Source organism: Protopterus annectens, chromosome 4.part0, assembly GCF_019279795.1.
Source record: "Protopterus annectens isolate FY-2018-M chromosome 4.part0, PAN1.0, whole genome shotgun sequence".
NCBI lineage: Eukaryota > Metazoa > Chordata > Ceratodontiformes > Protopteridae > Protopterus > Protopterus annectens.
This window is the reverse complement of record NC_056733.1, coordinates 1,107,352,580-1,107,379,506: the sequence shown is the minus strand read 5'-3', so window position 1 is coordinate 1,107,379,506 and position 26,927 is coordinate 1,107,352,580. Positions and strand designations below refer to the sequence as shown.

The following is a 26,927-nucleotide window of genomic DNA, read 5'->3' as shown; positions in this document are numbered from 1 at the left end:
ACTGGCCCCTTTTTAATCAAACTCAGATTGTCTTAAGTTACATTTCACTATAAGTGCATGATCTAGACACCTGGTTTCACCAGCAGTAGAGATGTTTTAGTCAAAACGCATTTCTCTAGAAAAAGGAATTATCCACTTAATTTCCTCAGCATCAGGGAGCCTAAAATTTCATTTTATCATGAACAGAAAGCATAGAACTTAATTTTATTGGGGTTCCTCAATTTCTTCAACATCGAAACAAGTTAGAACCACAGTTCACTAACATTAGAATAGTTCGAACCTCTCTTGGCTTGGCTAACACCAGGGGAGTCAGAATTCCACAAGTGAAAATTATTTTATGATTTCAGTTTATTTTAGACTATAATGTTTTATTAGTGTTACCTAGTGAAGCATGCAGCATTCAGTTTCATTTTTATGCTCCATTTACTGTATTATTATTAATATTCTCTCACAGGTACAGAATGCTTGGTCCTCCTCTTAATTAAACATTTCAGTTTTTAATTTATTAGTCAATTAAAAACAGGATTTCTTATTAAACTATAGTGGCACCTCTGACATGGATTAAAAACATAGCAGACTCAGACAATTAAGGATTAAAACATATTTGCTCCTGTTAATTACATCTAGAAAAGGGGGCTAATTTCTGCCATGATCTCAAGAAAAGTACTGTTTGCACTGCTTTGGTTTTAAAAAGGTAATAATTTATTGAATTCAGTCTTTTATTTGTGAAAACCGACACTATGCTCTCTTATGCTATTTATAAAAGTGTCATCCTGAAAGTTTGGTCAAGCAGTCTTTTCTTATTTACGGGACACCATGAATAATTTATCACCTTATATTTCCACCTGCATTCAAGTAGAAATGTTATCTGAGTCAGTGTTATAGTAAAATAAGTAAATAAATAAATCCAGAAATAGCGTGAATAATGTCTTTAAAAATAACCAGTAATCCACACAAAAGGCATTACAGTCAAGCAGCAGAATAAAACCATACAGAATGGGGTCTCAAAATAATAAAATATTAATATGTCCAAAAATCATAAGAAATTTTATTAAAGCAAATAAAGTCAAGCGCTTTTGGCCCTGAAAGTATACGGGACTTCTTCAAAACATTAAACAATAAAATTACCAACCTTTAAATAACAAACAAAAATCTGATTAACCGTTATGTGATCTCAATTAATTAATTAATTAAAAACGTATTCTTTTTAAAGGGACAAATACATTTTAAAAGACTGTTTATAACATATCAGTAATATTATGCATTACTGCAGGATCCTGGGGATAATTTGGTATAGGGAAAATGTTCCTGTGTTGACTTTTTTTTTTATATATGAAGTATATATTCCATGACTGTACAGTATAGGAACTATTTTTGCTGAAGCTCAGACATTGCTATAGCCATGCAAGTAGGGGGGAAATCATCTTCCTGCAAACAACAACATGCAATTACAGCAACTTAACCTGTTATTTGAAACACCACTAAATGGCACCTAATACTTGTTATTTACTCCTTAAACTTGGGGTGAGGTTTAAGGTCAGGGTACAGCAGCCATTCCCCAGTTATCTCCCTTTTTAAGGCTTGTGCTTTCTCTCCAACCTCTAGAAAACATCAGGCCCCAGTCCTCCATACAAGTTGCCATCATGGGGCCATGTTATCGTGAATATGGCTGCCTTGCTACTTATTCTTGTTTCCTTGAAAGTCTATTCAACTGATATACCGAATCCTTTTGTGGGCTGTACCACCTGCATCCTGCTAATAATGTATGCATTTCTGGGTTCCCTTCATCTTGGTGTTTACATTAGGCACCCTTTGCACTGATCTCCATTTGATGAATTAGCACTAAAGTTTCATTTTCTAAATTGTTAGTTGCACATACAGACACCATGAAACTGGATGAGAACCATTGAGGCCCTACCATACTGCCGATACTGTTCTCATCCTGTATCAAGCTTGTGATGAGAACTGAAGAGAACTTCTCTCACATCTATAGATTTATGCTATATACATTGAGAAGGAATACACAGAGTATGTAACATAGCCACTGTATATTATGTTATACACCAGCAAGCTGAGAAAGTCAACAGAAGGCATATATGCTACTGTCCTAACCAAAGTAACAAGACTGGCATGTGTTCTGCAATGAATGGGCAACATGATAGTTTACTGAGCCACCTCTGTTTATTAATCAGGGGTGTGTCTGTTTATAAAGACCCAAAATACTTCAGAAGGTACAGAAACACTAACTGGATGGAAGATGCTGGCACAAGATAGATCACTAACACTCACTAACAATGACTGCACGTGGAAAGATCTCTGGACCAGATGGCATACATTGTCCCTTAACAGAGCAACATAATAACTTCTAAATAAGCTAGTGGTTGTTGTGTGGTGAGTGCCATAATAACAATGAGCACTTTGTATGAGCTGTGCCTACTAGCAAATGTCAGATGGCATCAAAGACACAGACCAGTGTTTGTATTACCAAGGTGGATAATCTTTCAATGGTCAGTCACTTAGGACATGGAGGATAGTATGTCATCATGGCTAACAAGAAACATAGAAGGGTACAGCCAGTTGGCAATCCCCTAGCATGCATTGGAAACCTAGTTAAACATTAATATAATACCTTTATCATCTAGTTAAACATTAATATAATACTTTTATCATCTAGTTAAACATTAATATAATACCTTTATCAGCTAGTTAAACATTAATATAATACCTTTATCATCTAGTTAAACATTAATATAATACCTTTATCATCTAGTTAAACATTAATATAATACCTTTATCATCTAGTTAAACATTAATATGATACCTTTATCATCTAGTTAAACATTAATATAATACCTTTATCATTTAGTTAAACATTAATATAATACCTTTATCATCTAGTTAAACATTAATATAATACCTTTATCATCTAGTAAAACATTAATAGAATACCTTTATCACCTAGTTAAACATTAATATAATACCTTTATCATCTAGTTAAACATTAATATAATACCTTTATCATCTAGTTAAACATTAATATAATACCTTTATCACCTAGTTAAACATTAATATAATACCTTTATCATCTAGTTAAACATTAATATAATACCTTTATCATTTAGTTAAACATTAATATAATACCTTTATCATCTAGTTAAACATTAATATAATACCTTTATCATCTAGTTAAACATTAATATGATACCTTTATCATCTAGTTAAACATTAATATGATACCTTTATCATCTAGTTAAACATTAATATAATACCTTTATCATCTAGTTAAACATTAATATAATACCGTTATCATTTCACTACTTTCTTTTTTTAATAGTTTATTACTAATTAGTGAATGCATAACTCATCCCATTTCTTGATCTGGCAGCAGGGCAAAAGCCTGAAATTGGGTCTGATGAAGAGCAATTTGAAAAAACCATTATAAAAAATATTTCAATGTACAGTAGAGAGTTGATTATCCAAAATAATTGGGACCTAAGGTTGTTTGGATAATCAAACATATAATTGAACCTGATAAAAAAGTCTAAAATCTTGTTTTCTTCTGCACTCAGGAATACACTTTCCAACTGCTCAGTGATTCCAGTGGACAATAAAGAATATTTTTTACACATGAGTCGGCTACAAAAAACATGCTCAAGTGAATACATATAATGTTTACATATCCAGACTTTATAATTTTTCCTACCTGAAAACTTTGGAAGGCTGGATCAGGTAACTGTTGTTTCGGATAATTGACTCTTTACTGTAATGCAACGTGTACAACATTAACACAGGCCACATTTAGTTGGAGAGTGCAGACAGTCTCCCCCAGTCTCTTTGTACTGTCTCAGTGGTCTGACACTTGTAAATTTGCTTCCACCCTCCATATACCAAGACCTGAGATGAGCCTAAAATTGGTCAGTATTGATCAATGTACTGTCCTGGTAAGCAGATATAAGTAAATATAAAGATGGACAGGAGTATGTCAGGTGCTAAATCCTTCCCTTTTTTGATAGTCATTTTTGTATTGCTCCTCCACCCTGCAGCTGACAATCGACTGCCACCAGCTCCTCTCCTTATACACTGGGAAACCAGGTCTGCCTTTGATCCCCCCCCCCCCCGACACAACCTGGGGCCAGTGAAAAGATTGAGGACATTGATGCAATGTCATATTGATGCCAGAGAGTATGCCCTAACTCCCTCTCACTCCACAACAGCCTTGTGAGCTCTGCAATTGCTACCTACAGAAGGCACATGCCTGCTCCTTCTCATGTGCAACATGTGGCGCATGCCTGCTCCTGCTCATGAGCGCTCTCCCAACCAAGCTGTATAACAACAGTCATTTAAGAGGTGGTGACTTAAATAACATTCTGCAATTATGTGAGTTGGACTGGACCTTAAGGTTAATTGCTGAATGTTGGCCAGGTTTAACACTTCTGTTTGTATAAAACCAGTGCTGAGAAAACGGCAAAGGATGCTTAAGGGCGATTAAGGGTTATTTTACAAGTTTTTATGCATAAATTATGGATGTTATATATATTATATGTTTTGTATATAATTGCTGTAGGTTCTAAGAAGCATTTGTGCATGGCAAGAAAGATAAATGTATGAGTATTTACTTGCTAAATTGTTAAATTGAATTTTAGATTAGTTTATTGATTGAGTGTTGGCTGTGTCATATTGTTCTTAATGAATGTGTATAAATATATATATATATATATATATATATATATATATATATATATATATATATATATATATGCAGGCAAGAATATCCAGAATCCCAACGATATAAATACCTCTCGTAATCCTCCAAATACAAATAAATAAAAACATAAAATAAGGTAGAGAGGCAACCAGGGCATATAAACAATAAATGCCTTCGAATAGTCAAGTAATCCAAGTTTGAAGCGAAATAAAAGTAATCGGACTTTAATATGTGCACAAAACAGTAAGCGCTTTCACAAAAGCTTCATCAGACCGTTAGAATTCAAACATACTAATTAGCTAAGTATATATAGACATAACGTAGTGCCATGCTAAATACATTTAAATCTTTAAAGAGATATATTCACTAAAGCTACTAAACGTATACTATTACTATTTAGAGGATTCCATCAATGCGCTATATCAACAAAGTTAATGTCAATAGTATTTATATGTAAAACATTACTTAAATCTTTCATCTGATGGTTACTCAAATAACTCGTATCAAATCACTCAAATTAAAAGTGCATTAAACATATAAAATATTGAAAATTTATATATATATGCTCTAAAAAATATAAATGTTTCTTGTACGTTAAAATAAGAATTGTCTATCAATAGATATTATACAAAATTCATTAATCATTTCATGGCAACAACTACTATCGTAGCTTAAATCTTCATATCTAAGAACATTCAACTAGTAATTGCTTAAGTTATGCCTTTAAATGAATTAAGTTACAAATATAAACGCATAGCTAACATTAAAAAGTTAGATTATACTATAGTATCATTGAAAACTTATATACAAGATAAGTGAAAAACTTCACTACTCACTGTATAAATAATAACAATTAATATACATTAAATTCAAAGTACACTAAAATATTACTGTCATCCTTAGATCCAGTTAAAGAAGCACATGCACCCTAAGAATATATGATGGTACACATTTGCGTTTGTACAAATGTGTATCTTGAATATATATTTTTTATGCATGGCATTTTTTATCGTTTCGCTAAACATGCACATTGTGCAGCGTTTAGCAATAATTATAAACGTTTTAAGTTGAATGTTCTTAGATATGAAGATTTAAGCTACGATAGTAGTTGTTGCCATGAAATGATTAATGAATTTTGTATAATACCTATTGATAGACAATTCTTATTTTAACGTACAAGAAACATTTATATTTTTTAGAGCATATATATATAAATTTTCAATATTTTATATGTTTAATGCACTTTTAATTTGAGTGATTTGATACGAGTTATTTGAGTAATCATCAGATGAAAGATTTAAGTAATGTTTTACATATAAATACTATTGATATTAACTTTGTTGATATAGCGCATTGATGGAATCCTCTAAATAGTAATAGTATACGTTTAGTAGCTTTAGTGAATATATCTCTTTAAAGATTTAAATGTATTTAGCATGGCACTACGTCATGTCTATATATACTTAGCTAATTAGTATGTTTGAATTCTAACGGTCTGATGAAGCTTTTGTGAAAGCGCTTACTGCTTTGTGCACATATTAAAGTCCGATTACTTTTATTTCGCTTCAAACTTGGATTACTTGACTATTCGAAGGCATTTATTGTTTATATGCCCTGGTTGCCTCTCTACCTTATTTTATGTTTTTATTTATATATATATATATATATATATATATATATATATATATATATATATAGGTCCATGTCAGATGGACGAAAACCCAGATTACGGACGACCAAATTACTGAGATGACATCGCTGACAGAATGCATCCCCGACAATGGTGAGTAGTGCAGAATGAGATTTATTCCCATTCCCTCACTGTAGTGCAATCTCAGAGTTGGTATATTTAAGTAGGGGGGTGTGGGGGGTGCAGGGGTGCTTGTCCCCTGCTATACACATTTTAATGTGTTTTTTTTAATGTATTACGGGAATGGGAATGTATTCCGTTACATAATACACTGACTTAAAGTTGTCAGGGATGCATGTTGTCGGCAATGTCATCTCGTTGATGTGGTCATCGGTAATCTGGGTTTTTGTCCATCTGACATGGACCCATATATATATATATATATATATATATATATATATATGGATCACCTTTATATCCTCGAAATCACGTTTCGCCGACACACTAATAACCGACACCAAAAGACCGACAACAAAAAACGCTGACAACGCAAAACACCGAAAACCATTACAGCAACACACTACACGTAAACAACACAGTACACTACATAACATATGCACTATCCCTAACCCAAACCCTAACCCTAAGGTCCGACACTACCGCACACTTACCCTACCTGCACCCTAACCCTAACTCACTTACCCACCCGTAACCCCAAGATCCGACACTACCGCACACTTACCCTACCTGCACCCTAACCCTAACTCACTTACCCACCCGTAACCCCAAGATCCGACACTACCGCACACTCACCCTACCTGAACCCTAACTCACTTAACCCACCCCTAAACCCACAGTCCCTCACTATCGCACACACACCCTACCTGCACCCTAACCCTAACTCACTTAACCCACCCCTAAACCCACAGCCCCTCACTATCGCACACTTACCTGTCCGCTCCCTAACACTAAATCCCTCACTCGATCGCACACTTACCGAGTCCGTCGGGTTCTCACCTTGTCGGTCATCTGCGTTGTCGGTGTTTTCATCCCGTCGGATTCCGTGTCGGCGGAACGCGTTGTCGGGCATCTAAAGGTGACCCATATATATATATATATATATATATATATATATATATATATATATATATATATATATATTTGTTTTAAGCAGAAGTGCACACTGAAGAAGGGTCTTTACCCGAAAGCTCTGTGAGTTAATAAAACTTTTAACGCTCTGCGTGTCCGTATTTCTTTGTTTTTTTTTTTTTTCTGGTTTATAGTTCTCCAAAGATGGTTTACCATAGTGCTGGTTCATTTTGCTGGAGATATCCATCTCAACCCAGAACCTGCTCATCCATGAACCTCCCTCCAATCTCCCTCAACAAAAGAACTACTATTTATTACATTAAACACACGTAGTATCTCCAACAAAATTGCTGAATTTCATGCATGGACCATAATACTCCCCTGATATAATAGCTGTAACTGAAACCTGGTTAAAACCTCATATTCTAGATACAGAAATCATTCTCCCAGGGTACAATATTTTACAAACTGATAGAACACCCCCCCCCCCCGTACATCCTAAGGGATCATTCACCAGTATATACCTGTGGAGCCCCCATTCATGATGACCTCATACTTACAAAACATCCAGAAATCTAGCTAACTTTAACCAACTAATATTCAATAATATACTATAATCCATGAAATGGACTGACCCCACTATAAACATTACCTTTGGAAGAAGCATGGTCACTTTAATAAAGTCTTCTTAGATATCCTTAACAGCGTAGCCCCCATATGAATCAAAAGGACTAAGCTAAACCATGTCCGTTTGTAAACTAAAGCCAACAAACAACTACTACTCTCCAGACACTGAGCCTGGAACGAATGGAGCAAAAATAAAAATAAAGCCAACAAACAACTACTACTCTCCAGACACTGAGCCTGGAACGAATGGAGCAAAAATAAAAATAAAGCCAACAAACAACTACTACTCTCCAGACACTGAGCCTGGAACGAATGGAGCAAAAATAAAATAAAGCCAACAAACAACTACTACTCTCCAGACACTGAGCCTGGAACGAATGGAGCAAAAATAAAACTAAAGCCAACAAACAACTACTACTCTCCAGACACTGAGCCTGGAACGAATGGAGCAAAAATAAAACTAAAGCCAACAAACAACTACTACTCTCCAGACACTGAGCCTGGAACGAATGGAGCAAAAATAAAACTAAAGCCAACAAACAACTACTACTCTCCAGACACTGAGCCTGGAACGAATGGAGCAAAAATACAAATAAAGCCAACAAACAACTACTACTCTCCAGACACTGAGCCTGGAACGAATGGAGCAAAAATAAAACTAAAGCCAACAAACAACTACTACTCTCCAGAGACTGAGCCTGGAGCAGATGGAGCAAAAATAAAAATAAAGCCAACAAACAACTACTACTCTCCAGACACTGAGCCTGGAACGAATGGAGCAAAAATAAAACTAAAGCCAACAAACAACTACTACTCTCCAGACACTGAGCCTGGAACGAATGGAGCAAAAATAAAAATAAAGCCAACAAACAACTACTACTCTCCAGAGACTGAGCCTGGAACGAATGGAGCAAAAATAAAAATAAAGCCAACAAACTCAGATATAAACAGCTACTGAATGTAGCGAAAAATTAGCAATCACAAACAAAAAAAATTACTTCTCTCAAAAACTATAGCAAATAACCCTAACAAATTTTGGAAATCTGTTTCCTCACTCCTTACTCCTGGAACCTAAGAAAACTCAGCATCAGCCGCCGACAAAGAACCACGCAAAATAGCTCAAATGTTTACCTCCCACATCACTGATAGTATTCTAAATCACTGTCCACCTAATACTACCCACTCTAGCCACACAAAAAATCCACACCCTATAGATGCAGTTCAGGCAAACCTCCATACAAATGACTGTCCTCCTACAGGAACCACAGTAAACAACCCTCTTCTTTCTCTCTTTCGCTCTACAAGCAGTACCGACCTCAATAGTGCATAAATTTCTTAAAAAACTAAAACCATGTTCCCTACCCACTGACAACCTTCCCTCAGAATATCTCAAACTTGCTGGTGATGCAATAAACCTACCTGTCAGCATCCTCATTAATAGATCCATCATAGAATCCAATATTCCCAAACTCTGGAAAAAATCCATCATAGCTCCATTGCATAAAGTGGCAAAACCAATGAACTAACCAACTATCAACCCATCTCTATCCTCTCTTCTCTATCCAAACTACTGGAGAAATGTAGTCAAACACAACTAATAAAATATCTCACTGAAAATAAACTATTTGCATTGACATAACATGTTTTTTGTCCTGCACATAAGTACCACCACGCCTCTTCTCTCCTTAACAGACACTGTGAACAAAGCCTTGGATTCTGGCCTGCTAACATAAGTAATTCTACTAGACATATCAAAGGCACATTGTCACTTCAGCAACTATCAATATTAAAATATCAATTGATATTAAAATATCAATAGTAGGATATTCTCAATCCAGAAAATCCCAAACAGAGAGTGTGCCAACAGTAAACACTTACACCAAACAAAATTCAAGCTTGGATGTTCTCTATCCACTGTCAAATGGTTCTCTAACTACCTATATCTAGCCGATAGACAGCAATATGTCAGATGGCAAGGTAGCCTATCTGAATTTCTAGTTAATAAAACAGGAGTTCCTCAAGGGTCTATTCTTGGGCCTCTTCTTTTTAATATTTTCATAAATAATTTGCACACTGCCTCCTTTCAAAGTATGCTCATCCAATACGCAGATGACTTCACCATCATCTCCTCTTCCAATAATCTCCAGAACCTACTAAGTACAATACAAAATGCCTTTACATCCATAGAAACCTGGCTAAATAGGTTCATAGGTTCATAGGTAGGTACTAGGCTATTGGCCCTAGGGCCTATATAAGCCTAGCCAAAGGTACCCTGGCTTTCGCCACCCAAGAAAATTATTTTCCTGTGCCACTGTCGAGCAGAACCACAGAAGTGATCCCCGGGGTGAATTTCCTATCTCCCATCCAATCATCAAGATTTTTCTTGAAGAGTGCTAATGAGGAGCTTTGTTTGATATAGATAGGTAGTTTGTTCCAGAGTATGGGAAGTCTCTGGGACAGAAATCTATCCCTCCAGCATGTTCTGTTTATTGTGGTGACGAGGTTTAGGTCCCTAGAGCGTGTAGCTCGTAGGGATTGGGATTTCTTTAAGTGGAGCATGTCTAAAACCTCTGGGTTTGACATAGCTTTGTGTGTTAGGCAGAGATCGCCTCTAAGTAGGCGATATGCAACGGAGTAAAGCTGCAGTTTTTTGAGACAGTCTGCATAGGGCATCTCTTTGAGGCCAGTAATCCTCTTTGTGAGGTATTTCTGTGGCCTTTCCAGTTGTTGTAGATGTCTTGTGAGGTACATACCAAAAGGGGATTGTACTCTATAATGGGTCTAATGAGTGACGAGTAGAGGGGAACGATGACCTCTTTTTTCCTAGATGAGAAACCTTTTGTGATGAGGTGTGTTACATAGAAGGATTTCCTGAATACTGTGGCGATGTGATTATCAAAGGAGAGACTACTGTCCACCTGTGTCCCAATGTCTCATCACACTTTCGGTGTTAAGTAGACTACCACCTATGTGGTAGTTCATGGGTACTGAGTTTTTACCAAAAGGAATGACAATGCACTTTTTGGCATTGAGCTTGAGGCCATGGCTTTGACACCAGGCATCTGTCTCAGCAAGGCCCTTTTGTAGGATGTCCACATCTTTTGGAGTTTTGATTATGGCTCCTAGTTTGCAGTCATCTGCGAACTTCATTAGCCAAAGACCTTCTGTGTTGGCCTGTACTTCAGAGAAGTAGATACCAAACAGGAGAGGACCCAGGACTGAACCCTGTGGTACTCCACTTGTCACTGGTCTGAAGCTGGATTTGGAGTCTGCTACTTTCACAGAGTGGGTTCTGTCAGTGAGCCAGTTGGCAACCCATCTTGTGACATAGGGATTTATACCTAGTTTAGTGAGTTTATCTATAATTCCAGAGTGGGGGATGGTGTCAAAAGCCTTGGCGAGATCTAGATAGGTTGTGTGAACCACCTTACCCTCATCTACAGCTTTTGTGACTGCTTCAAAGAAGTCTATTAGGTTTAGGAGACATGATCTGCCTTTTACAAACACAAACTGGGTGGAGTCCTGAGTTTGGAGATTACCAATGTCATTGTTTATAAGTTCCATGATGATACTCTCCATAGCCTTGCAGACCAGGCTCGTTAGGCTAATGGGGCGGTAGTTTCTGGGGTCTGTGGTGGCTCTTCCTTTGTGGACTGGGATAACTGTCGTGGTGAGCCATTCAGTGGGCACATAGCCTGAGGTGAGGCTATGATTGAACATGGTACTTAGGTGGGGTGCCAGTTCGTTCTGTAGTTCATGTGGAACACAGCCTGGGATGTCGTCAGATCCCATGGATGCTGTGTTCGTGGCTTTGGATAGTGTGTTTTTTATCTGTGCAGCCGTGATTATAGGAACTTTGCATTCTTCTGGTATAGAGATGGGCCCTTTAGGTGATGACAGAGGGGTAAAGTTAGCACTGAACCTATCTGCCAGGATGTTGGCAATATCCGATGGTTCTGTATATTTAGTGCCATTGTGCTGTAACTCAGAGCAGATCTGAGTGTTGCCATTAAGATTCTTGACATAGCTATAGAATGCCTTGTGGTTGTCTTTAGAGTCAGTGGCGATTTTGTTTTCATAACTAGCTTTGGAGGATTTTATGAGGGATCTCAGCTTCTTACTGAAGCTGACCAGGGAGTTTCTCCAATCATGGGATTTTACTCTTTTTTGCAACAGTTTCTTTCTTCTGTTGTAGAGTTTGTTTATGGCAGGAGACCACCAGATTGGCTTCCTTTTTTGGAGGATAGCATCTTGGTTCTGTTAGGGATTGCATGATCCATGCACTCATGTAAGTGCTTATAAAGTGCATTTGTGTAGGATTCAGCAGTCATACCTCTATTGTCCGTCAGCATGGGTGTCGTGAAGTTTGCCACTTCTGTCTTAAGAAGCGTGAAGTTGGCTTTGGAGAAATTTTTTACTGTGGTTTCCCTAATGGGGGGTGGGGGAGGGATGTGGATGTCTAGGGTGATTAGCTTATGGTCGGATCTGACCAACAAAGAATTGACCTCTGGTGTGGAGCACCAGTTGCCCATCTTGGTAATAACCAGGTCTAGGATATTGCTGCCCCTGGTGGGGGTGTGGATAAGTTGATCCATGGCATTGGAATTTATGAATTCCAGAAAACGTTGAGCACAAGAGTTGGTACATGAGTAGTTTTCCTAATTAATGGTAGGGTAGTTGAAATCACCCATTATTAGGGTGTTAGGTTGTACCCTAATATTTTCCAGTGTATTAAGAAATGAGGAGTGGGAATCTTGGGACATGGTGGGCGATCTGTAGCAAGCTACAATTTGGATTGCAGTCTTGCCCAGAGTAAATGAAGCGCAACTTCTACTTAATCCTAAAACATCTCAGCTATTATTATTCTCAACTAAACCAGTCTTGCAATACTTCAACATATACTCACAAGACAACACAAACATTAAAATAGTAACACATGCCAAACTAGGCATTACTGTAGACAACAAACTTACCTTTGAACAACATATACTTAGTACAGTAAAAAAAACTCATGTTAAACTTGGCAGGCTGTATAGACACAAACTTTACATGGATAAGGCCACCAAAAAGACACTTGCCAATAGTCTCCTGCTCCCATCCCTCTTATATGGGGCTCCCATTTTCACCAACCTCCACCAGTCTCTTAAAAATAAACTCCAGTCATGCTACAATAAAACTGCCAAATTTGCAACTGGCATACCTTACTGATCACACCACTGTCAAGCCCTTAAGGAATTAAACTGGCTTGAATTCCAGTACTACCTTGACTCCACCCAACTAAATCTAGCTGATAAAATAATTTCACAAACCAGATAGATGTTCTGCCCCTACGCACATCCTACAACCATATTCTCCATTCCATAATCTGCGATCCACTAATACACAGCTTTTAACCACTATCAAACCTGTCAAACGAGCTGGTCATAACCTTTACTCCTATGCCACTGCTAGGATATGGAATGTCCTTCCCCCAGATATCACCCTCCTAGACTCATTAAAACCATTCAAATTGTCTTTGAAGAAATACTTCCTCAACAATCAGTTCTGTTGCTGTGTCCACAATTATAGGCCGACATAAATTATCTATGTTTGTTTTCTTCCTATCCCCCTATTTTCTTTTTCTCTGTCTTCTTTCCAACCTCATCACTAAATAATATACTTCCTGTCTTTCTCTCTTCACGTTTCAGCCACTATGCTAATATAACTTTTTTTCCACACCACATTTCCATTTTATATTTTACCTTCTCTTACCTTTTATGTCTAATACATAATGCCTTAATACCCACTTACTTTTCTTTTCCTGTTTACTATTGCACTACCACCTCTCTCCTCCTTCTCTCAAACCTTTACATTTCAACTGTTCCTATCTACATTACGAATTCAAAAGTTCTTTTGACTGCACCTCGATAAATCATATGATAAGTTTTGGCACTTGATGCCTAGTATATGTATTATATGTATACAGAAACTCTGACAATTGTTGACATATGTATATGTGTATAGTAACTCTCTCAATTTTATTAACACCTTTTGTACTACTTAACCTATATAATTTGCTTTGTTAAAATTGTTTAATGTCTTTAACTATGTATATCTTTTAGTAGTGGAGCTTTTCTCCCTGGGCCTCCACTGAAAATGGGTTCCTGACCCAGTGGACTTTCCCAGTTAACAAATGTTAATAAATAATTTATCCTTTCCAGAATAATTTGTTCCATAGCTTTGTATATTATATTAGTCAGAGTAATGGGTCTGTAGTTTCTTGGGTCTGTTGATGGCCCACCATTTTTGACATGGGATAACCAAGGAAGTCCTCCATTCTCATGGTACAAAGCCTGTTTTGAGGCTACAGTTGAAAAGTGACTCAAGTGGTCCTGACAGGTCACGTTTCAAGCTATTTAGGAGGCATCCCAGGATATTGTTGTGGTCCATTAAGGCTGTTTTTCTGGCCATAGTGAGTGCTGCCAGGACCTGCTCCCTGCTTGTAGTTGGAGGAGTATGCTAGTAGGTATTCCTTGGGGGCAGGGGGGAATGGGGGATGAAGTTTCAGTTGAATTTGTCAGCCAGCAGATTCACTATGTCACTCTGTTGTTCTCTGCTCAGTGAAGGTGGCACCACTGGCCACCAGTTTGTCACATTGCTAAGTTCTGCCTTTGAGGTTAAGGACACAGCTGTAAAATGCCTTGTGGTTGTCTTTAGCCTGTGAGGCTATCTTGACCTTATAACAGGCCTTGTTGGACTTAGTCTTCTTACTTTCCTGTTTAGTTTACTTACAGAGCTCTTATCATTATGGGAGTTCCTCTTTTTGATTTTAGCTATAACTTTTTTCCTTTTTTATATACCCTATTTAGGTTACAATTCCACCACTGTGGCTTGCTTTGGGCTTATTTCTAGTAGGTACAGTAGCCTCTATACAGCCATGCACATGGTTGTATAGGGTCTCTGTGAACAACTCTGCAAACGTTGTTGTGAACTCAGCATTAGGAAGGGCATTGACAACACAGAATTTCTGAACAAACTAAACACCTAATTCAGCAGATTTGATATGGACAACAACACTGTGCCAAATAAGCTCCCTGTTGAACAAGGTGATGAGGTGCGATGTCAAAGAACATCTGATGTTCTGAAGACCCTGATGTGATGTTGAAGAACATCTGATGTTCTGAAGACCCCGAGGTAAGTAAACCAAAGAAAAGCAGCTGGTCCTGATAATATTATGGGATGGGTTCTAAGAGACTGTGCTACCCAACTGTCCACTGTACTAACAGATATATTCAACACTTCCCTGCAACTAGCCATTGTACCCAGTTGCTTCAAAAATATGACAAATCTTTCCCTTACCCAAAAAATCCCAACCAACAAGCTTCAATGATTACCAGCCAGTTGTTCTTACATCAACAGTAATGAAGTGTTTTGAGCAGTTGATCAAGAACCATATCTCTTCAAACCTACCCGCAACACTGGATACATTACAATTTGCTTATACATCTAACAGCTGCATGGCTGATGCAATAGCTATAGCACTTCATGAATCCTTGGCACATCTAGAGAACAGGAATTTCTATGTCAGAATGTTGTTCAGCAATTTTAGTTCTGCCTTTAACATCGTCATCCCCCAGAATCTGATATCAAAGCTGATCCACCTGGGCATCAACACCCCCCTATGTAACTGGATACTGGACTTTCTCATTAACAGACCCCAAAAAGTATGTGTGGGAAATAACAGTTCAATCAGTATTACACTGAGCATGGGTGTCCCTCAGGGCTGTGTCCTGAGTCCTCTGCTGTTCACCTTGTTGACGCATAACTGCATGGCCAAGCACGAATCCAACAAAATCAAGTTTCCGGATGATACCGCTGTCATAGATCTTGTCAGAAATAGTGAGGAAAGGGCCTACAGGGATGAAGTGGAGCATTTGATAGACTGGTGTGACAGTGACAATCTGGCCTTAAATGTAAGCAAAACCAAAAAATTAATAGTGGACTTCAGGAGGACTCAGGAAATTCATCAACCTCTGAAAATTAAGGGGGTGGCAGTGGAAAGAGTCAAAAATATCAAGTTCCTGGGGGTTCACATCTCAGATGACCTATCCTGGGTGACGCATATTAACCACACAGTGAAGAAGACACAACAATGTGTGCACTTCCTATGGAAACTGAGGAAAGCAAACCTGTCTCAGTCCATCCTCAAAACCTTCTACAGGGGGACCATCAAGAGCATCCTCTCAAATAACGTCATAGTTTGGTATGGTAACTGCAAAGCATCTGGCCGCAAGGCTTTCCTGAGGGTTGTGAGGATAGAGGAAAAAGTCATTGGTTCCTCACTCCCATCCACGGGTGATCTGCATGAGACTTGGTGTGTGGGAAGGGCTAGAATGATAATCAATGATCCCACTCACCCTGCCCATGGCATGTACTTCTGCCTTCCCTAGGGCAGGAGGTATTGCAGCTTATATTGCAAAACATCTAGACTGAACAGGAGCTTCTTCCCTTTATCCATAAGGCTGCTAAACTTGAATGCCAGGCATGGCAGTGAATAATTAGATCAATATATGCCACTTGCTATGAAGTATCAGCTATAGTAATCACACTGGCAAACTGCTTCAATAACTGGAACATTTAGCCTGATCTCTTATGCTATTACTTCCTGAGAGTGCAATAGTCAGGAGTGAGTCACCACTCCATACACGTGCAATATGTACATTAGAATATATCATACTGCAACTGATGAAGTGCAATATTTTAAATAATCACAATGTGAAGTTGTAGTCTTGCAATACCTACTAGTATAACATTGCCTAATGTCTTCCTGTCCAATTGTTGTAATTTATTGTGTTGTAAATATTTTAATTATTACTGTATGTGCATTTGTTTTACTGTCATTCAAATTATGTGTTTATTGTTATGTCTTGCATGGGGCCAAATCAACGTAATTTCATTCAGCTTGCACTGCTGTGTATATCTGCTCGACAATACGTTTACTTTGACTTTTGATTTTGACATGGGATTTTGGCAAATTATCGCTCAATAGGATGTTGTTTCCTTTGGAATAGTTCCTAACTGTTACAAGATTTGCTAGGGTTACCAAGTTGATTTTTCAAGTCAAAGTCAAGTCAAAGAAAAACTTTATTGTCATTCAGAACTACACAGCAGTGTAACTGAACAAAATTACAATGCTTCGTTCTCAATGCGGGAAACAGTTGCACATATAGACAAAGAAAAATTAATAAAATATCACAGTCAAAATTTAATAAGTAGCAATTAGTAAGTAAAGTAGGACAGCAGTGACCTACACCCATCCCAGAACTGGAAACAAGGAAGATAAGGAACAATATGAAGGTAATATTGTCAAAGTAAAATTGAAAAGATAGTAGCATATCTATACTAGACTGCATTATTGCACAGTATGTACATTGCATTTTAAAATCCTTCAGTGTGGTAGGTGAGCTACCTTAGTATTGCACTTGGTTATTGCACATCCATAAAATAAGCCACCTGATAGGCTAGTTATGTAACAGAAGTGGATGGGTGTTTTGACAAACTCATGGCTCGTTTTTCCCAAGAGTTCAACAGTTTAATGGAGAGCAGAAAGAAACAGTTATTTAGTCTGGTGGTCTTACAATGCAGGCTTTTGTATCTCCTGCCTGTGGAGAGGCGAGTGTACAGACCATTTGCAGGATATGCTGGATCGCTGGAAATCTTTTTGGCCCTGTCGATGCACCGGCATTTGTGTAGATCTTCCAGATGTGTAAGGGAGGTGCCAATGATTCTTTCTGCCATCCTTACAACTCTGTTGAGAACCTTCCGATCCTGATTGTTACAGCTCTCATAACAGACTGTAATGCTGTTGGTCAGGACACTTTCAATGGTGCCCCTATAAAAGACCTGAAGTATGGAGCTTGGTAATTTTGCCTTCCTAAGTTTCCTTGGAAAGTGCAAGCATTGCTGAGGTTTTTTAACTGTGCTAGATACATGGACTGACCAGGATAAGTTCTCTGTGATATGAGCACCCAAGAACTTTGTACTCTTGACGCTTTCCACTGTCATCCCTTTCATCATTAGAGGTTTGTGTGGTACTTGAAATCTTCTGAAATCAACAATCAACTCTTTTGTCTTGCTGACATTCACTGCTAGATTGTTGCTGTCACACCAGACCAGTAGTTGATCAATCTCATTCCTATAGGCCTCCTCCTCTCCATCTTTGACCAGGCCAATAACAGTGGTGATGTCCATGAATCTGCTGATCCTATTCGTCTCATATCTGGCCATGCAGTCATGTGTCAGCAGAGTAAAAAGGAGTGGGCTTAAGACACACCCCTGTAGTACTCCTGTGTTCAGGATGATACTTCTGGAGCTGTTGTCTCCCACATGAACCTTTTGAGGCCTTTCAGTAAGGAAGCTCAGAATCCAATTGCATAAATGAGAGTCTATGCCCAGTTGAAGTAGCTTTGATATCAGATTCTAAGGGATGACAGTGTTGAAGGCAGAACTGAAATCGATGAATAGGAGTCTTGCATAGCAGCTTTTGCCTTCTAAGTGGTTCAGTATTTCATGGAGAGCTAGTGAGATGGCATCCCCTGTACTGCAGTTTGTCCTGTACGCGAATTGCAGTGTGTCCAGCATTGCAGGTTCAATTGAAGCTATATGATCTTTGACCAGCTTCTCCAGGCACTTCATTACCATCGAGGTTAAAGCAACTGGTCAGTAGTCATTCAGAGTTGTTGGCTGTGGTCTCTTGGGTAGAGGAATGATAGTCATCTCCTTGAAGCATTTTGGAACACTGGCTAGATGGAGTGAAGTTTTGAAGATGTCATTGAGTACTGGAGCCAGTTCCATCACACATTTACTTAGTACCCTGCCCATGATGTTGTCAGGGCTAGCTGCTTTCCTTAGGTTGACACGTTTTAGGGTTCTGGTGACATTGATTGTATTGAAGCTCAGCATTGCTGCATCCTTGTCTTCAGGGATTCTGCATGCTGTTGTTTTGTTATCAGCATAAAACCTACTGAAGAATTTGTTCATTTGGTTCAGAAACTCATTTCTGTCATCACATGAAGCTGATGTAGGCTTGTAGTCAGTGATGGTTTGAATTCCTTTCCATAGTTGCCTGGTATCCTTCTTGTCCCTGAAGTGGCTTTGAATTTTTCTGCCATAGGATCTTTTCACCTCTTTGATACTTTTGTTGAGTTTGGCGGCTCTGGCCACACTTAAAGCTTCCATATCTTGGGATTTGAAAGCTGCATTTCTTACTTTCAAGAGCTCGTACACCTCACTAGTTAGCCAAGGTTTTTGATTTGGCCATATGGTGATGAGTTTGGTGTTTGTTACATCCTCCACACACTTAGAAATGTAAGCTGTGACTGAATCAGTGCATGTGTCCAAGTCAATGCAGTTGTTTGTCACAGCAGCCTCTCTAAATACTGACCAGTCTGTACAGTGTATACATTTTTATTTCAAAAACCTCTTTGTGGTCTTACCTCACGAGTGAGGACATGGCATGGGGTTACCTCACGAGTGAGGACATGGCATGGGGGGGGGGGGCACTCTCCCATATTGGTGAGTACCAGTTACAGTATGTTTGAACCTCTGGTGGATGTGAGCACTATTAATAAAAATACCCTTGCCCAGATAAAGTCCAGGAAATATTGTGTCTGCGAGTCTGAGGCAGTGCATGAGCCCCAGTTTATAGAGGGGTAGTTAAAGTTCCCATGAATAGGGTATTTGGTCTAGGTATGAACTATGGGATTGCTGAAACATTGAGGTGACCTATAGCTTGTTAGGATATGGAATGGGACTTTGTCTATGGTCATTCGCACGTGGACAAACTATCGGGCATTGTCCTGTTTAACCAACCTAGAGTTATCCTTGTTACTAATGTAGATCATGAATCCTCCAACTTTTGTCCCGGTCTGTGCAGTTGATGGTCTAAATGTGTGGAAGGCACTGAAACCTTGCACTGCAGGAATACTTTCTGTGAAGTTGAACCATGTCTCAGTAATAACACAGCTTCGTATTATCCATGGTTGTGATAGCTTGTACAGTGTGGAGTTTCTTGTTTAGGCTGCCAGCATTGAGCTGAAGCATCTTTATATTATATGTTAGTAAGTTTGTCAGTTTGGTATTAACTAAAAAAGGCTCTAACGGGGTGTATAAAGTTTTAGCCTATATTCGGAAGCCTAGGGGAGACAGGTGCAGACTACCAGAAACTAAGCCAATTATTGAAGTCAGTCATCTTTTGTTCATTCTATGGCATCATCCTTGGTGAAGGTAGAATATTGCTCAATGCAAGGTGCATACCTGCCTGGGACACATATTCAGAGAGATCAGGAATGTCTCTTTCTCACATATCCTTTGTTTTAAAAGAAAAGAAGCATGGGCTGGCCCACCGATGTAAAGGCAGGGCATCTGTCTCTTGCACCATTTACTCAGATTTGGTCACAAGCTCAAACCAGCAGAGTTGTGTTTGGAGGGGCAGATCACTCCTACTTACCTTTCATGGGAGAGAGTGAAGTGTTGCTTTTCTTGTTCTTGGTAGCAGCCAGGATGCCTTGTAACAGAAGTCTGTAGCACAGCGAAATCAGGCATGTATATAGGGCCTGCACTAGTCAGCTGTCTATCAGCACTACATGCTATTCCAGTAGCCGGTACAGATTCTGACCAGTAGATTGCATCAGACGATTCTCATGGCAGTCCTCACTGTTTCCTTTTCTTCCTACATTCCTAAGCCTATCATTTAATAGTCACTCACTAGATTCAGTTCTCCATTGCTCTAGAAGACCCTCACAATGAAGCTTTATACTGAGCAGATTTCATGCATCTACAGGAAGTTAAACATATGAGGGAGTCTGGTACTAGCTGAGAGAGAAAGCAATACAAATACCAGGAAGAACTAGTTTGGCATGGGACAAAAACAAAGGAAAGGTACTATTACACAAAAGATGTGCTTTTTTCTAAGCATGAATAAAGTCCTTCTGTTGTCACTGACCTTCATTTAGTCCTGTGATTGCAGTCATACCTCTCAACCTTCCTCCCCCAAAATGTATAACACAATGAGTAACTCATGGTCAAACATGGACTTGTGCCCCAAAATACTGTGGAATCAAATACATTAGCGATAACAGTTTTTTTTTTTTGTACTGTAGAGTACAACATAGTCAGTTTTAACAAATTTTGATTTCTTTTCTTGTAACAGAATGATTTTGTTACTACTAGCCAAAATAAATTAGGTACGTCATAATGTGAGACATTTGACAATTATGCTCACACAGCCTGATACAGAGTTAGGGTCAAACATGGCAGTTTTTTCAGTCCAACTATCCTCTACATTTAAATAGTTTCAGAAATATAAGGTATAGTCATTCATTCACTTGCACAGTTATGCCTCCCTATAATCATTGAGTAACAGCTATGTGCATTTTACTAGCAGGACAAAATGATTTTTAAAATTAAGTTTCCACTGGCTGCATTGTAGGATAAAATATTTTCAGACACTAAGGAAGAACTGCCTGTAAGAAGCTGAGAACAGGTTTATTACTTATTTTTATGGTAATTATTTCAGCTCTGGTAATCAGAAAGTATGAAATTATCTAAGAATGTCCCTAGGTTAAGTCTATTAGCCAAACCAACATCTTCAGGAACCTGGCTTTGATTTGACAATGTTAAATCCTTTGTTGGATATCAAGATACTATTCAAAGAGCACTAATTCTAAGTTTGTAATTTTTATATTGCATAATGTTTGCTTCCACACTGATATATCCTGAAATTACTGGTGATGACAATTGACAGGAAGTGAGAGAAAAATGAAGATGTACATATCAACTATGTGCATTCATACAGGTCATGTGTAGTAAAAGGTTGCAGTGAGACAGAATACAAACCCTACGGAATGTAAGTCTATTGCATGCAACTGTTAAAATTGTCTGCAACCGTTTTTGTAAGATATATTTAACTCTTCAAGTTTAAGGTCACAAGAACACAGTAGGAAGCTTCTTACCTTCATTGTGTATGATGCATTTCACAATCTGCTCCACTGTGTCATCGTTCAAATCTTCAGAGTCATCTGTGAAAAAAGGTGGCATGCAGTTGGTGAGCAGATTACAGAAAGCCAACCCTCCCCTGCTAACAATACATATCAATCTTGCATGCTGTTCCTGTCTAGCAGCTGTGTTGGGAAGAGATGCTGCTGCGTTCACAGCATCTTTCTGCTTTTATCTACCGGGATTTCGGCAGACAAGTGGGAAGACAATAACTTAAAAATAGCAGTACCTTGACCTTTAACGCTGTGCATTGTAAGACACTGATGCGATTTCGTTTAGTTTGCATAAACTCTGCACAACTTCTACTGCATGTATTATTGACTTTTTTCAGAGCAGAGCAAAGAGACAGAACCGTATGCAAATACTAGGGAGGTGCAACTTACAGTAAAAAAAAAAAAAAATCAAACAACTTCTAGAAAATATGTTGTTTGCAAATCTAACCTTGGAATGTGAAGCCTGAGTTAGGATTTATTCCTAGAGGCATGACAAACATAATTTATTGAATAAAACATCTGTGTGGCAGGAAACAAGAGCTGCATTATCCTTGACTGCATTTTTGACCAACCAATTGTTAAAGACAAAAACTTTTGCAGTATTATCATCTCCAAATCTCTTGATTTACATTTAAATGTACATGTGATACAAAGCTATGCAGGATGATTGTATACAAACTGTTGTGGGAATCAAATGGGCAGGTGCGGAGATATGCAGACAGACACAGGATTTGAATCTGCGGAGTTCTTCAAGTAGGCTAATAAGGTACCATATGAAAATAAACATTTTTATTTTTTTATTTTTTTCCATTGTTAACCAGATAAATGAACTGATCCTAAACACTAGAGCATTCTCCGTCATCATCCATGCCAAATGACAACAACAAACACACAGCAGTATTCACATGAGCAAGAGCAAATGACACAATACACAATAGTGACATTCATTACTAAATACAATCCTGGGTATTGACTAGAGTATCTATGGTACTACATTAGGATGAAACGGCCTGGCTTGAAATGACCTCTGGGTCAACAGCCTAATATTCTATGATCCTAAGAGGAGCTGGTAACAGCTGATAATCAGCTGCAGTGAAGTAAAAAACACACACAAGAAATAAAAACATAGCTGATCCACTGACTACATTCATATGTTATAAACTTCAAAGGAAAAGTCTTCATCGTTGGTACACACTTTGTAAAGTTTTCCATTCCTATAGATCCTGGCAATGCTTCGGACTGCAGCCATGCTGACTGTCGCCAAGGTTTTGGCCCTGATTGTACCCCAAGTGACTAACTAGGGTTTAGTTAGCAGCCCATATACAGGAGGAATATGTGTGAGCTTAAATGGATCATCTCTTTACAAGCCTATAGACAACCAGGACTCAACAGTGCAGTTTCCCTTAAGCCTGCACTGTTGAGTAAGAGATGATTGCTTACAGGTTGTTTAAGTATGTTAATAGTTGCTAATGATTTAGTGTGACTGGCTCATTCTTACAATGACTTATCTTAAGTTTGTGAATTTTTAACACAGTTTTTATGTTGGTCTGAAGAAGTGCTAACCTTTTTGAATACATTTGGCTGCCTTTATTTTTATCTACACCTGTATTTCTGCTGGTTATTTTTATTAGCTCTTGCACCATGTTGGTTGGCTCACATTTGTTGTTTTTCTCTGTACACTGGAGGAACATGACAGAGAGAGGCAAGAATGATTAGCTAATGTCAATGCATTCATCCTGTTGGGAGAATTACTCCCCCTACAAGGAGAGTGCATGCATTTTAGCTAAGAATTTGAACTTGTGATGATGAGTCCATTATTACAGGCACTGCACTGTTACTGGGGGAAATGTCAGGAGCATAGAAAAAAAACAGACAGCCTGGTTAGAAGACAACTCTGATTTCCTGCCTTTCCAAATGTTCTAGTACGTTGATTCAAGGAAGAACAAATAGGCCAATATATAAAGTGCCATGATGGACGTGGGGAAGGAAACAGGAGCCAGAAAGTTATAAAAAAAATCCTCAAATTGTACAGTTCCTGTTTGAGTTTAACCACATTTAAAACTGAAATGGTCAAGCTTCAGAAAACTGAGATTGTTATCATAACCGTTCTAATGCAGGATAAAATTGATATGTGATATAACAAAGGAAGTGAAAACAAAAGCTAACAGACTTTTCATTACATTTGTGTGTAACTTGGTAAATGTATTGATCAGAAACTTCCAGAGAGCAGACACGTACAGCAGTATTAATGTTTGTTCTTTTTTGTCAATGTACCAATAACACATCCTGCCAGATGGACTTAGCATCATAACAGATGACACAGGTCCTCATTGTAGGTTACAAACAATGTACCATCACATTCATAATTAGCAGAGAGACTTTAACCATATTATTTTAGTTATTTAGTTTTTCAGGCTTTTTATTTTGACTTATATATGTTTTAAGCTCACTGTCCATAGGTGTCACTTATGTCCCAATCCCCCATAGTTGTATTGACTTTTGTGCAACTGGAAATAATATTCCAACTAGGCAGTGGAGATGTGACTGGCCAATGCTACCTGAAACAGTTTATAAGGGCTATTTTTCTAACCATTGTTCTCATGTTACTATTAGCCAATTAAAGACACCAGAGCTAATATGCAATATAAGTTTTCCCAGTTTAGTTTCAGTGGCAAACACCATGAAGGCTTTTGTTCTCCATACTTTTCACTGATGAAAAGTAATATCAGTAATACTTTAACGCGCCCAATCAACCATTGTCTTTGCCATTTCATGAAGAAAAAAATAATCCTGTGTGAGAACAGCAAGTATATCACTAAAATAAAATGAAATGCTTTCTGTCCACTCTCTCTGTGTATGCCCACCTCATATTACACCCACACTTCAGTTGTGACCCAGCAGGTGTCCATTCCATTCCCAAAGACCAATTCTCCATGCAAGAATGCTGGTGAGTCACACAGTTGTGCCTTAACCATCTCATTGTTCCCTAGGCTATCCCCATCCCATAACCATAAGAATTTGACTTTGTAATTCTGGGATGTCCAATTCTTTAGGATCATACTTCTTGTGCTGAGACTGGCAAGTTCCCAATAACTAGTCTATGATTCCTGAAGTAAACAAAAATGCTTGCACATCAGAAAAGTGGCTTGTTTGTAATCCAAACAACCTCAGTCTATCAAATGCTTGTTCCCATCTCTATAGTCTTTTTCACCATCTCCCTATAGAAGAACAGTGGTAGTGCCCCAGCTTTCTGACTCATTCATCCTCCATACTAGTGACACTGCCAGGTGCTCAATGTTCCATTATCATGACATGAAATAAAGAAAATTGTGACCTATTCCTCTGTCCATCTTCCCAACCCAGTTTTCCTACAGTGAACCCACCACACATTGCAAGCACTTGTCATTTGCTTTATGATCCCCTGTATCCTTCGGTTGGAGGTATGCTTCCATTCCCAATGGGTCAATCCCAAGTCCTATTCCATATTAGGTTCATAGGTTCATAGATTAGTACTAGGCTAACTCCCTTGTGAGCCATTTTAAGCCTAGCCAATTATCCCTTGTGAGACTCAAACCCTGAACTTTGTGTTTGTAAGGCAAACACCTTAACCATTAGGCCAACCTCCCAAGGGCCAGTTATAAATCTTGTTCTCTTTCCATTTTATATCCCCTCATCCTGATGTTTGTGAATCTGTGATATAGCCAGTTTCAGTTCACAGGTTATATATACATATAATATAACTATAGAAGGTAGGTGTGTTGAAAAATATGAGGCAAAAAATAAATAAAATCACCAGAGTTATGTCTGTCATATATCTGACAAATACACTTTCTAATTTTTGGATTTGGAAACTGCCAGTTATGAGGCCATTTTACTTTTGGAGACTGTATTTGAAATTCTGCACAAGGCCATTTCATTAGATTACATCCAAGATGGCAGAATAGTCAGCTTCTCCAGCTGCAACCTGTTAACGGGCACGCTCAGCTAGTGAGAAGAGTTACCGATCAAGTGTGAATGTGAGCACAGTAATAATAAAGTAATAACCTGATGAAGCGCATTTTGTATGCGTGAAAGCGCTTGTTTGTTCTTAAAATAAATTGGACTCTTCATTTTATCGTGGTGGTTCCCAGCAGTGTTTTTTCATTCCATAGTGAGAAGAGTTACCGATCAAGTGTGAATGTGAGCACAGTAATAGCATTCAAGGAGCTGCAACTGATATTGTAACTACTTAAATGAACACATTCAGTTGTTTGCAGTGTGTGTGAGTGTGTGTGTGTGTGTGTGTATGTGTTTTTAATTTTAACAGGAAACTAGTATAAAAGTTTTTGCTACAGCACTAGAAGGACCCTTCCCTCAACTTTGACCTATTTACGATTCTATATTACATCACAAATGAGATAACTGTAATTTCTTCAATTCAGACCAAAACGCTTTGAAGATGAAGCTAATGAAAATTGCCTAAGCTATGTTTCTGCTTTTAATTAGGTATCACTGCCCCATAATTTTGGCATCTTATTCTTATTTCTCAGAAAATGAACAATGTAGTAATTCCTACAGAATTCTTTCTGAATACAATAACTGTCAAGTTTGAAAAATTGCCTAAAAGGTACTGTTTGTACCCCAAAAGGAGATGTTTGCTGTTTGTGAAATCACCATTTGCAACATTTATGAATGTTTTCATTACCTGTATTTATAAGGTGATATAACCTGTACGCTGCATAATACAAACAGCAGTTCTAAAATGAGTTAGCAGGTTTATTTTCACATTCCTGGTTAGGAACAGATAGTAATATAAACAAAAAGACAAGCTCTAACCAATATGTTGCCACTGAAGCTATCATCTTAGAAA

General features: G+C 38.2%; 1 protein-coding gene across 5 annotated transcripts in view; it reads right to left on the bottom strand.

Moving 5' to 3' along the window:
* RELL2 (RELT like 2) overlaps window positions 1–26,927 on the bottom strand; it is a 610,006-nt gene that overhangs the window by 161,791 nt on the left and 421,288 nt on the right. For all 5 annotated transcript variants that reach the window (XM_044069084.1, XM_044069083.1, XM_044069081.1 and 2 more), the window contains one exon: window positions 22,043–22,108. In XM_044069084.1, coding sequence (XP_043925019.1) covers window positions 22,043–22,108 — 66 coding nt within the window. The remainder of the gene's footprint in view (window positions 1–22,042; window positions 22,109–26,927) is intronic.